Here is a 14,277-nt window from a genome sequence, read left to right as displayed (position 1 = left end):
ATTAAATGAGTAGGTATTAATGTGAATTGTTTCGGGAAATTTTCGGAGATTTACTGGGATACTTTGCTTTATATTGTTATCTGTTGGATAAATATTTTGATATACAATTTTGCATCAGATTTAATATAATAAAAACAGTTTTTCTCTTCAGAATCGAAATATATATATATATATATATATATATATATATATATATATATATATATATATATATATATATATATATATATATATATATATATATATATATATATATATATATATATGTACATATGGTTGTTAATTTGTATTGTGCACAGTCAGGAAAAGGAAAAAGTTTGTTTTTCAGGTCAAGGATTATATTATAATATAAGCTTCGGATAAAATAATATACGAAAAAGTAGGATATTCTTTCGAAAATCATGTTAGGTGTTATGTATGTACCTCGCTTATCAATGTAGTTCCCACAATAATCGAATTCACTTTCTTACATTCATATACGTGAGTAACAAATCCATTTAAATTCCTGTAAAGGGATAGTCAGGAGTGTCGGACTTTGCCCAACTCAAGAAATAAAGAAATCATTTATATATATCGCGTTTTGATCACATTAGTCAGTCAGTTACCATCCGATTCAACCTGTAAAAGGATAGTCACATAAGATAGGAATGCCGTACTTTGCCCAACCCAAGAGACAAAGAAATCATTTATATAGATCACGATTTCATCACATTAGTCAGTCATCACCATCGGTCTCGATGGTGATAGTCATTAATATCGACCCCGCAAATGACGGTCAGCACAGCAACAGAACAAAGTGAACCAATGTTAATTAGTGAAACAAAGTTCTACGTATCTCATTTTAAAATTCGTTCCATAATTAAATCTGCAGTTTTCGAATATATCTACCAATAATATAAATGTAACGTTTTTATGATAATAAATAAATCTTGGTTTGTTAACCAAGTAATTTAAAACATGACATAGGGTATATTTTTGTGCAAAAGATAGATTATGTGATTAAAAACGGGTGACAAGTTTTTGGTAGTGTTGATTCTCTTGCTTAAGTTTACTTCGTTAGAGTTGAGATAAAGTTGGGACTAAGTAAAGATCATTTATGTATGTATGCATATATGTATATACCATAGTTATGTATTACAGTTATTAGATATGTTAATAGTACCCATCACGATAATAATCCAATTAAAAAATAACTATTTGAATTTTTTACAGGGGCAATAACTTACGGCGAAGCACTTGAAAGGATAAAATGATAAATTGAAAAGTACATATTTTCAATAAAAGTGGAAATTTTTTCCCTCGGTCTGTGAGCTTGAATGGTTTGAAATTCAATAGTATTTTGTCAGAGTTCATAGCATACACGAACCGTCGACAAAAAACTAAATAACAACAGCCCCAAACCCCACGGTTCAACCCCATAACATACAACACCGTTTCGCCCCCGACACCCACAGGCCGCACATTCGCGGCAACAGCTTATTGTGCGACTTTTTTAAAGGTTCTTGTTTGAATATTTTGATGTTTGAATAATAAAAAAATAAAGTAAAAAATGTACATACATACGTAGAAGCACCGTATAATAGGTACGACCAAAAAAAAAATCGAAAATTTATGTAATAAGCATGATTTGACGAGTGACTCACAAAATCAATGAATAACTATTACATCTACAAACATTTTCTATTTTCTTTTAATATCCACTAATTAATGAACAAGCCTTCATTCTTTTTTAACTCACATTCAATCAATTTCACACAGTATCCTTATGTAGTCCCTTGCTTGAGAGATTTATTTGTTGTAGTTGCTATTGAGCGATGTTTGTCAGTGTAAGTGGATTTTTTATTTCATACCCATATATCCGATTCACTTGTAGTATTTAACATTGTCGTGTGTATCGCTTAAGTGCTTCTTTTGTCTACATTTCGTTCACGTGATCTGTTCATTGCCATTTTACTTGCCACTTACTTCAATTACATAATGGTACATATAATATAGGTACATATGTATATTGGTCATACCATTCAACTGTATGGTTCGCTTTTTTAACACTTGCCGTACTGTGATGGATAGCGGGTGACCAGGACTTATATTTTATTTTGTATCTCCAAATATATTGAATGCAGGCCTTTCACATTTTATGTATCCCTCGCCAAAGTCTCTACGATTCGAATTATGTCATTACGAAAAAAAAAAACATTGATCAATATCAACATAAATAATTATTTTCGCGGGAAGCCCTTTTGTACGCGCAATTCACAAATGCGAGAGAGAGAGAGAGAGAGGAAATTCAGTATGCTGCGCTCAACGGTCAGTGTGAGAATGATATCCGCCTTGGAATGACGCTATTTTTTTAAATTTCTTGCGCTTATTTTATATTACTCGATGTTTATAACACGATAAAATGATTTTACAAGTAATTACAATAATGACGTCTCAGATTTTGCATTATTTTAACTTAAAACACACATTTTTAACTGGACGCTCGGCGTCCAGCGTAGTGGCTAGTGGATTTTTTTTAGCACAGGAAGGCAAGTGTTAAGATCGTTATTTTATTTTACATAGATATATATACCAGGAAGGCCTAACAGGTAGACCCTAATGCACTTTCTTAGACAATTAATTACAAACATTGCAGCTTTTTTATTACATAAATCGCTATATTTTGAGAGGCTGAAGAACACGAACTTAACAATTAATGAGTTAATCCATTGAGACATCTATGGATTAATTAAAGATGTCTCTATGGATTTATTAATTATTAATTTGAACATAAATTTTTACATATTTTACAGAAATAAAATTCAGATATTTGTGATAGCGGGTAGGATGATTTTTGCCAATTTGATGGAGGAACCGTTTCAACAATGAAATCAGATAAATTGGTAAACTCTGATAGGAAGTGATCGATTTGGAGTCACAAATAAAGATCTGGCCAGCAGCAACCAGTGGGACTCGAACCCGTGATCACTATGTTCGAAAGCATATATGCTAACCACTAGTCCTCACTACTGGTCTAAGATTGACTTCAGAATAAATTCTTTTCAATCAAGGTTAGCTCACGAGATCGAACCCGGTGACCACTCGGTGCTTAGTATCAACACAACCACCGAACCACGCTGCTGGCTAAATTGCAATTGCTATGAAAAATCACAGATTTCAACGTAGAATTGTACTCTAATTTCAATAGTAGATGTGTATAAGAAAGTTTCTGAAATGTTTTGAATACGTATTTCATGAACGATTGTTTGTTTGTCATGTTCTTAAACTAACCTGATGTAACCCCCGCTAGTTTGCACCAGTTGTCAATAAACAACTCGGAAGTTTCACAATGATTGTTCCCGGCTTCACTTTATTTATTTATTATTATTAAATAGCAAATTGCTAATGAATTATTTCACTATTAACAGTTTTAAAATAAAACTAACAACTATAATATATTATAACATAGTTAACAAAATTAACAAAATAATATAATATAATTCCAAACGTAGCATTTTATTAAACTTACATATGTATATAATTACGTCATCTTCCACAGAGGTATCCATTAACACCCCTCAAGAAAGCACCAATGCTACCTCTAAAGCACCTCTAATGCTCTCAGGAAGGGCATTGTATATTTGAACACCTCTGTGGAAAACACCTCCTGCAGTTTTTGCTTTCTTAACTCTGCCTATAATTAATTTATTCCTATTTCTAGTTTTATAATTATGTATGTATGTATGTATATCTCTATTCCTAACCATATGATTATTAAAATATTTGGGTAATAGATTCTTATCTAGCTGATATACTTAATTTTAAAGTGCTTAATTTAAGACTATTTCTAATATCCAACCGTTTCAATTCATCTAACATATGTACTTCTAGCATTCTTACGTTGCCACACATTCAAAATTGCACGCGTTGCTCTATTCTGCTCTTTCTGCAGTTTATCAATGTATGTAACTTGCCCCACTTTTTTTTTAAATATAATTTTAGGACTATATTAGCTGTGTTTTTTTTCCTATCACACATATATTATACTAGTGAATAGCCCGATGAAACATCATCGCATGGGTATAAAATTATTATATACTCGTATAAACCTAAAAAAAAATCCGGAACCGGAACCGTTATTTTCGTAGACTCTCATAGATAGTTTTCAATTCTTTATTTGTAATAATTTTCAATTCTTAAATTTAACGTTAACAAAATGTTAATTAAAGTTAACAAAACGTAAAATTTTCCGATTATACACAAACGGTCATTGACCTCGTAACGTTGAATATTATTATTACACATAACAAATTAAGTACATATTCATATGATGTGTATTTACAACACATTTCCTGGGCGAGGATATGGCGTGTGGCGCGGGCCCGTGAGCACATCGCGTTTGGAATCAGAGGTCCGAGGCCCGATTCCCGGCGCCCACCCGTAAATAAAATCAATTTTTTTCGAATATAGTCAAAATATAAATAATTTCAATTTCAATTTAACTAAAAATATATATTTAATTGTTTTATATGAAAAAAAAATGGTTCAAAACCTCGCTAAAAAAAAATATTATAATTTCGTATTTTTATATGGCAATAGCGAAAATTTTCAATTAATGTTTAAGAAAAAGGAGAATTTCAAATTGGACCGTGGCGTAGTTGTTTCGAGTCGCGACAAAGTCGTCTCGTCGAAAACTGAATTTATCGATTTTTATCGATTCATTCATTATGTTCGGCGAGCGTTAGGACACACACACACATACACACACACACACACACACACACACCCACACACACACAGATTACCGTCTTTATATATATGATATGTATGTTTGTAAGACAGAGAACGACAACTATTCCGGACTTTGGTCGCGCACAATGGCCGGCTTTAGCGTAGTTTCGCACAATGCGCGATTAAAGGGCTAGGGGCGTTGCGTCTCGATGATACAAATTTGGAGCGGAAACTGACAGCTTATCAAATATTCCCGACCACTTTGACCGAAATTCACCATTGTGCCGAGACAAGTGAACAGGGTCTGAGCCCTCGGTCCTTGATAAGTATGGTGAAGTCCCGTCGGCTCGTGACAGCAGGCTTTCAAAATCCTCCGATACTCTCACTCCCGTGCGTTCCAATATGCTACATTAGACAATTACCCGCCGTTTGTTTACTCCAATGCTAGAAAGTTTCACTTGTTGATTAATCGAACAGATGGCTAATCGTATAGCCTTCGTGGCGGTCGTCAATCTTGAAGCTCGAGGTCGAGGTCTGAAGATGCGTGCACGTTGACCCGACGAATGCGATCAACTCGCGCAAGCACGGTATCCGGACACATACATACCAGCAGCGTGGTATGTGTTCGGCAGCGTGGTCTAGTGGTGAGTATTGAATTCTTTCATGCATGTCACGGGTTCGATTCCCACTACGAGTCTCGTTGTTGGCCAGACGTTGGTTTGTCGAGGTCGATCGTTTCTTATCAGAATTTGCCATTTTTTTTGATTTTCATAGAAATGGTTCCTATAAAATTGGCTTTTCCTTCACAATTTTCTGTTGCAAACCCCGAGTTATTGTTATATCTCAGGTTTCGCCAGATTTCTCACCATAGATGTCTCTGTGGTTGTTTATCGAATGTAAAAATTCGTATTGTTACATGAAAAATGTTATTAATCGTATTTATATACGATGTTTGTAATATATAACTATAGATGTCAGGTATTGTTTCGATTTACATGTGTATGTATGTAATAATTATGTATTTAGATGTCTTGTTAATTATGAGTTTTCACAATATCTTGTAATAAATCAGCCATAGTGACGATCTGTAATGTCACAATGGCGAAATTGTAGAAAAAAAATAAAAATAAATGAATACCCCCGGCCAAAAACCCCCTGGACATTAACCCCCCGTGCAAAATACTCACGTGCAAATAACCACCACCATCGATAAAAATTGTTAATTTTATAATAATAAATAATTAATAATCTAATATATAATTTCGAAAGAGACCTTATAAACACGTACCAAGTTTTAATTATTCGGCACATTTGTCTATATGGGTCGAGTTTAAAATTTAATAGGTACTTTTCGATTAATTTAAATTTATGTATGTATTTATAATACATACATATGTATGCATGTAGACTAGCCTTCAAAGAACATAATATTAACTTATCTATTATATATTATATAGGTATATAAGGTATATAAGGTATATTCAAGGAAAGTTCATATTATGATAAATGAACTGTTTTGTCGTGTGTGGCCTTTGCGCTCGGGAAGCGAACGCCTATCGACTGAATAGGATCAATATGTGGATACAAAGTTGGATGAAAATTCATCCCATGCCAGAATGAATGTACCATATTGTGTCAAGCTTCGCAGCAAATTAATAATGTGAAAAATCCATAGAGGCGCACCGTATTGTTCACATCGAACAATATTATATGAGCACATTTTCAAAGAAACGTGATATTTTCCAGCAACATATGTATGCATGTATGTATGTATATAGCTATCACGATGAACAATCAGTATTTCATTATCGGTAAAATACTCCTATAGTGACAGGTTTATTATATTTTACGATCCGTATTGTTTTATCACAAGTAGGATGCTAACCATCTTGTCTTGTCAATACTTCTATTTTCACATTTGGAATAAATTTTCCAGACAGTTGTCAAAACTTTCACAAACGAGCGTCGAGTATACATAGTACGTCATCACTACACAGTGACGAGTGAAGTGTTGGCGTTTGACAACACGTCAGTGCTGGGAGACGGAACTCAAGCAAGTCACATATTTAACTACTTGATTTGAATGAAATTGACACTTTTTGAAATTCAAGTAGTTCTGTTTGGGTGTGACAATCTGCCTCCATAGAAACGTCATGCCCCGTTCATTCTGGCGAACGAAATATTATAAAAGTAGTGCATTCATTACGCTGTAGTCGCTAGTAAAATATTAGATTTTTGTTGATACAGATAGTACTTCGTTCGGCCAGTCTCAAAAACTCAATTTATTTAAGGAAGTTTTACTTCGTTAGATGCATGCTAGATAAGTAAATAAGGCAATACAAAACAACCGGACAGTAGATTCACACAATAAGTGCTCAAACGGTAGAAAACAAAGCAAAAACTGCTCGACTGGGCATTGTCGTCGTCGAGCGAGATAAGCAAAAATGTACATTTCAGCTATAGACATTTGTACACGTAATAAAATTAATCTCGCTCATTTCGAAAGAGTACCTTTGCACTCTTACACATTCTCATCGGAGCGTATGAACCATTTCCATTATGATATATGTACATATGTATTGTTATGTACCACGCTTATCAATGTAGTTGACTAACCAGTAGGTTTAAGACACGCCATTGATTTGTGGCACACCTAATTTAATAAATAACACCATTAATTTATAGCACACCTTAAACAATGACTAATCAAAATTGTAGGGACACGTATTTTCAACACTTAAACTCATTACTGTTAGAATTTAAGTTAGTCATCATCATTCAGCAAGTCGACGCACAATACGGTCAACTCTCATATAGAAATTAATAACAAAATGGTGGAAAGAATTAATAGTTTTAGATATCTTGGGTGCTATCTGGGTGAAATGTGTGAAAGTAAACAGGAAATTCGCGTTTAGAGTGGAGCAAGCAAGATCTGCATTCTTGAAATTTAAAAATGTCCTAACCACACATGATCTCAGTATAGCACTCCGAATAAGACTTCTACGATGCTACGTTTTCAGCATCCTTCTGTATGGGACAGAAGCATGGACCCTGAGAGATGCCAAGAGCAAAAAACTACAGGCTGAGATGTGGACATACAGAAGATGCTGAGAATCTCATGGATGGCGCGTCGTACCAATGCCGAGGTGCTTGCCCTGATGGGAAAGCATGTAGAAGTGCTCAAAAGTGTGAAAAGGCGTAAATTGGAGTACTTTGGAAATGTGATGCGGAGAAATACGATCTCCTGCGCTTAATAATCCAGGGGAAAATCTTAAGTCAACGCAGTCGGGGCAGGCGGAAAACATATTGGCTAAAGAATCTTCGGCAGTGGTAAGGTCTCAGCACCCGAGCACTATTCCGAGCAGCTGTTGACAAAATACGAATGGAACATCTAGTTGCCAACGTTCTGGCGGGACATGGCACGTGAAGAAGAAGATCGCCATCGAGACTCCGAGAGTAGCAGTCAACACATCAGCAGCAGATCAAAGTTACATAAATATGTAGTGAAGCAAATTATTTAATCTTTCATAGGAACGTGACAGTATGTATGGTATATATGTATATTTTGTTTGTGTATCGCGACGTCACGTACACACTATTTACGCGCGCTTCGTTAGATATTTACGCAAGTTGTACGCGCGAGTGCGCCGCCATCTTGTAGACGCGGCGCCATTTTGATCGTGTCAAGATAAGCGCTTCAAACGAGCCTTTAAGCATTATAAATTGATTGTTTTTGCGCAAGACACTGGATCGTGAATAAAATATGCGAGCAGGAATAAATCGGAACGATGTGGCGTGGCGTTATGGGGTGGTTGAGCGGATGAGGAGGGTTGCACGAGCCGGATTACTACGTAAGGATGGAGAGGTGATTCATAGACACGTGTATAAAGTATTATATATACAGGCACTCTGCATACCCCTTCACCTCTAATGATGTATGTATTTTTTGCTCCGTACAATGAGTCGGTGCACTCGAACAATGGGTTGGTAATGACGCACCCAGGGTTATAATTACCACGACTCACTGCGGATTAGCAACGTTGAATTACTCGTTTTTATTTTTTTTTATTTTTGAAATTTGCTGTTAAAAATTTAACTATAGAGTTTCTCAATTTTGGTTTAAAATATCACTCATTATATCGTGGAAGTGTAGAAAGAAATTTATTCGATTCTAACCAACCTGAGGCAAATCAAATAGTTGAAATTTTAATCAATGTCAAATTTGAAAGATTTTGAAATGTTGAACCAAGAAGTGATTTAAATGATCCGTAGTATTTGGTATACAAGTGAAGAGGTAATTAATAATTACATTAGTAATAACTAGAGACTCGTATTTTTAGGATCTATTTGTCAATTTTAGCATTTTCATTTTGAATTTTAGTGTTAAAGAGCATTAAAAATGTTTAATTTTAGTAATAAAATTAGAAAATTACAAAAACGTTTTGTAATTTAAATATATGTAATATGAAAAATACAAAGATAAAAAACTTGAATATAAAAATACAATATCAAATTAAAATTTATTAAAACTTATCATGTTTCCACATTTTTAAGATTGAATTATATTCACTGAAATATCTTTCATCATCCACATTTTTATCTGGACACCAAATTGATATTAGAGCATCACAACCAAACTCTAATATTACTTAATAGTTGTTTGAAAAAATGCGCCATTCATTTAGCTTATGTTAATGCGCTAAGCAACGATGCATTAAAAAAAACAAACAAAATCGTTTCCTTAATATTGATGTTCGATTTTTAGCCTGTCACAGATAGATTGAATAGTTCACAAAATGTTTGGAATTGTAAATTTTGTGATTTTATCTATTCGCCAATAATTGCCAATCTTCATACAATGTTTGTTGTATGGAATAACGCCTCGAATACTAACCTTTCCAAGCTCCAAGTAATACAAAATAAATCCCTAAAAATAATTTATAATACACCCATATATACTAACCTGAAAAAACTGCATGCCATATATAATATTCCGTTTGTTACAGACATTACTAACAAACTTACCAGGAGATTCTATGACAGAATCACTAATAACCATACTAACACACTTGTGAAGAGTCTCGGTGATTACAACAAAATGTCTATACCCTTCAGGTATAAACACAGATTACCTAAACACAATCTGCTTTAGGTCATCGACTTTAGAGAGTCTTTAATTAATATTATGTATTAGATGTATTATGAACATTTATAAGGATTGTAAATAGGTTTTTGAGCTCTTTTTCCTATTATGCTTTAGATTAACATTAGAATAATATAATACTGTGATTACTAACCAAATTAAATTAAAATTGTAAAATAGAAAATGATCAGTAGATCAGTAGCTATTAAAATAGATATAAGATGTATTGTGAACATAATTTCGTAAAAATAAAAAGCATTTAAAAATCAAAAATAAAATACAATGTTTGTGATTTTGACATTTATATAGCAACTATTGCAAAATGCTAATACGTGTCGTGGTAGTCATAATATTACACTTAAAGAGTTAAACATTATATTCAAATCCAATCAATAGTGATTTAAAAATAACGGTACAATATGTCAATGGGAAATTTCTACTAATCGTTGTCCTGAAATCGTCAAAAGGTTTCTATGTATAATAAACAAAAATTATTATGTATAATAAACGTGTAAATGTGAAACGCTATCTGTACTAGAAAAATATTATATATTATTTTATGTAAAACGAAAGAATATCAATACGTTTAAATATGTTTTTTTGAGAAATTGTTCAAAGTGATGGATTTTACTTAAGGGAATTAATTCCCTTAGCTTCAAAATAAAATTTATTTTCTCGTTCGATTTCAGAATTTGTACAAAAGTGTTTGTAATACAGCAATTTACTGATATTGCATGACAAAAAATCACTTAATTCATTCTATCCACCAAATCATTCTTCATTCAATTAAATAATTTATGTATGTATACTTCAAAAGGTATCGGGGAATCATTGAAGATTTTAAAAACATGTAATAATAACATACTATGAATGTATTTCTATTCATACCTGTTGCATTTGCTCTGTGCTACTTTGAAATTTTACTTCTAAATTAGCTTTTATAATGTTCTGAAAGCGTTATTTTCTTCGACAATGTATAGGACTGAGGTAATTTGTCGGAATTGTTGCTATCTCACCCAGAAGAGATTACAATGAAAAGGCTTTCGGCGGGATGAAAAAAAAGTGATAATGACGGGAATCGTCGTAGTTATAGTCTACGTTGAAAAAGTAACGGTTATCGTGCCGAAATCTAGAGGGTATTAAGTGAAGAGTGAAAGATGCGACTGTTCCAAGTGTAAAGAAGAAAAATGGAGAGAATAACTCCATTGTTCTTCTTTTATTTTTTTGCTGAAAAATTTTCTTCAAATTTAAAACGCCAAATTAAATTCCACTCGTAATTAGGGCGATTTGTCAAATTTCACTCGTGAAAAAGTTTCAAGAAAATATTTATTTTTCATAAAAGATGAAGGAGGATTAAACAGTGAAAAAAAGTTAAGAGACAAAAGTCAAAAATAAGCCGATACCATCAACAGCACTATTGTCTGAAAAGTTTTTACCTAAGTTCTTTAATGATGCAAAGCTTTATTATTTTGCAGATCGAACAGACAACATAAAACAAATATAATAAATAAATATATAAAAAAAATATTTTTAATAAACTAATGCACATAACTTGTACATTATTATTGATTTTATACAGGATTTGATAATGTACATATATAGTAAATCAAAGATGGGACACGACATTAGACAGGACATTAAGTCAGGTTCCAAAATCGAAACCATTGACTTCGATAACCCATATACAACGTTGAAATCTAGGATCAAAGGACGGTTCGAATATATGCATTCGAAATGAACTCTCCAACTGCTTTTACCAGCTATTATGCTTAAACGATCCATTCAACGTATCACCATTAGCCTCCTAACCACACATAAATCAGATTTGGAAATTATCATATCAACTTTATCTTACATTCAATCTAAACAGGGAAATACATAATTTTTTTTTGTATTATTTAAACGCAGTCCTGCTTAATGGGATTAATCCATATACGTATTTTTTTGATATACTTTTTCGTACAATAAATGTAAACAAGAAAGACAACATCAGTAATAATAAATTCTGGTTTATTTTCAATTAATTTAACGAGTTTGCTTTTGGTTAGTTCAAATGGCATAACTTCTTTTGATTAGTTAGTTCAAATATTGTAGTTCAGATAGGTAGAACATCTTTCAATTGTTGAATGAATGTACAATAGTCGGAACTTTCTTTATCAATTATAGGTGTGTTGGTTTTACAAACACATTACCTTTACTAATTGATTGAAATATATAATACATATGAACATGTCAAGACTTATGTCAAACTATCTATGTATGCATGTAGGTTTAAATATAACTGATTGTATTTTAAATCAAAATATTGTCAAGCTCACGCTGTCAAATGACAAAATGTAAAAAGATTTTATTTTGATAACACTTTCAGTTAGAATTCTGTACGAGCTTTGTGCAGAATTTAAAACAAATTCTAAACATTAAGCTTTATTAACAATGTAATACATATGAGGGTTGACACTATCTTTTCCTGAGCCTTCATATGCAGTTTGACCTACTTGCAATTTATGTGAAAGCTATTTAAAATAGTATTATCAAATCGTTTTAATTGAAAATAGCAAAAAAAAAAAAACTGGTTTACCTTCAATTTTATTTAGAAAAATATAAATAAATTAGACTTACCAAGTTCTAGCTACAGGAGCGTGACACACGTAGATGTATCTCTGAACAGCCAAAGCCAGTGTTAGCCATATACTTGCCGTGTGGAACATAGCCGGTATCACCTGGAAAAATAAAACAATTCAATTTAATATTGGAGCTTTGAAAGTATCGATTAATACTAAAAATGTGAACTCTCTCGCGAGCGATTTTGCGATTTGAATCTGCTTATAAGTGCAAACATTCACTGAAATTTCCACCTCTGAAATCAATAGTCTGAAAATGCAAATATTACATTAACGATTCGTTAGAAACTCTGCAGTCCATATTCAATGATTATTATATTGATTGCTTTCGTTTGTATTATTCATCCGTGAAACTATCTTTGTTATTTTAATACACCAGAGGGGGAAACCTGTCATGTTTGATGTATTAAAACTTCTACTGTTCAAAATTTAGGACAAACTAGGACGAATCTACATACATAAGATGCGTCACGATAAAATTTGTATGAGGGTATTGTAGTGGATTGATGTATGGGTAAATAAGATTAAATGTGTTATGGTATACATATTGGTATATACTTACATACATATGTACATATGTATATGCAACATTATTGTGATATAAACTAGATTATTTTAAGTACTTTTTAATTTATTTAACAATAAAACGTACGGAATTAATCTGAAAATTATGAAATTCCATTGAGAATTTTACTCGGATGTTTATGGAAAATGTGAACTTGATGTAAATACGAAAATATTTTCTAGAAAATTTATTTATATTTATATCAAATTATAAAAAAGAGTAATATGATGATTTAATTTATCGTTACTATAAAATAAAATTTTCAATCAATGAAATATGTTTTTAATAACACGTTAAAAATGATGAAAAAAATGCACAAAATTTGTTAAATTTTGTTTCATGCATTGTTTACGTTTAAGCATATACTGTTTAAAGGATATATTAATGCACAAAATTAAAGTTAAAGTGTTCTTAATAAATGTACATAAATTATGTATGTAATGTTATTTGGAGAATAAATAATTTATTCAAGAAATGAACATTTTTCATCGCATAAAGTTAATATTTATTCCAGAAACGTATTTATAAATAAAAGTAATAAAAAGAAAGTGGAAATGATCGACCGTCACCGTGGGAGTGAAAAACTCCAGTGTAAAGAGCTTCTCCTCGGGAAAACTCCGCGGATTTTCCCCTACGCGCAATTTTCGCGGAGTTTGATCATTCTTTTTGTGAAATTAGATTCTTCCTCTTTCGTCGGACGAAACTTGCTTAACGAATAATTCGATTCGACCTTTAGCGAAATGTTAAGGGAACGGTCGGTCACACACTAAACCTCATCGAAATCAATCGAGGGCTTTTCCGAATTGAAAATCTTATTAGAAAATTGAATTATTTTAGATTTTTCCTCTTTAAAGAGCCCCATTTATTCAAAAAACACTTTCGAAGGACGAATTGCAATTTAATATTTTAAAGCTTCTGCGCGAGCTTCGCAATTATGAAATGCAATTGCAGGGAGCGTATGTATATCTGCGAAATTTGAAATGCAAAACGTATTAAATACTCAGCAGAATTTGGATGTAACTTGGGATTGTATGTCTTTTCCACTATATTACATATATTAAACTGTTCTAGAAAAAATGATAATAAACTTAAATAAGCATCTTTAGATGAAAGTCGATAGATAAGTTTTTTTTAATTATTTTAATGTAAAAATATTAGTATTCTGAATGATATTTTTTTATTTATATTTATAAAATAATCGCTTGAATGGTTTTCAGCAAAATGTTCGTCAAAATTGA

At 32.3% G+C, this 14,277-nt stretch overlaps 1 protein-coding gene and 1 long non-coding RNA gene across 2 annotated transcripts in view; one reads left to right on the top strand and one right to left on the bottom strand.

Annotated features, from left to right (window-relative positions):
* The window catches only part of SPR (G protein-coupled sex peptide receptor), a 299,361-nt gene that overhangs the window by 38,283 nt on the left and 246,801 nt on the right, over window positions 1-14,277 (bottom strand). The window contains exon 4 of the mRNA XM_077443796.1: window positions 12,473-12,573. Within this exon, the coding sequence (XP_077299922.1) occupies window positions 12,473-12,573 (101 nt within the window). The remainder of the gene's footprint in view (window positions 1-12,472; window positions 12,574-14,277) is intronic.
* LOC143920823 (uncharacterized) overlaps window positions 1-14,277 on the top strand; it is a 239,899-nt gene that overhangs the window by 102,431 nt on the left and 123,191 nt on the right. The gene's annotated exons all lie outside the window — the stretch shown is intronic.

The sequence above is a fragment of the Arctopsyche grandis genome, chromosome 13 (genome assembly GCF_051622035.1).
Source record: "Arctopsyche grandis isolate Sample6627 chromosome 13, ASM5162203v2, whole genome shotgun sequence".
NCBI classification, from domain to species: Eukaryota; Metazoa; Arthropoda; class Insecta; order Trichoptera; family Hydropsychidae; genus Arctopsyche; species Arctopsyche grandis.
Note: the sequence above shows the minus strand (reverse complement) of the source record. Positions and strands in the feature narration are given on the sequence as shown.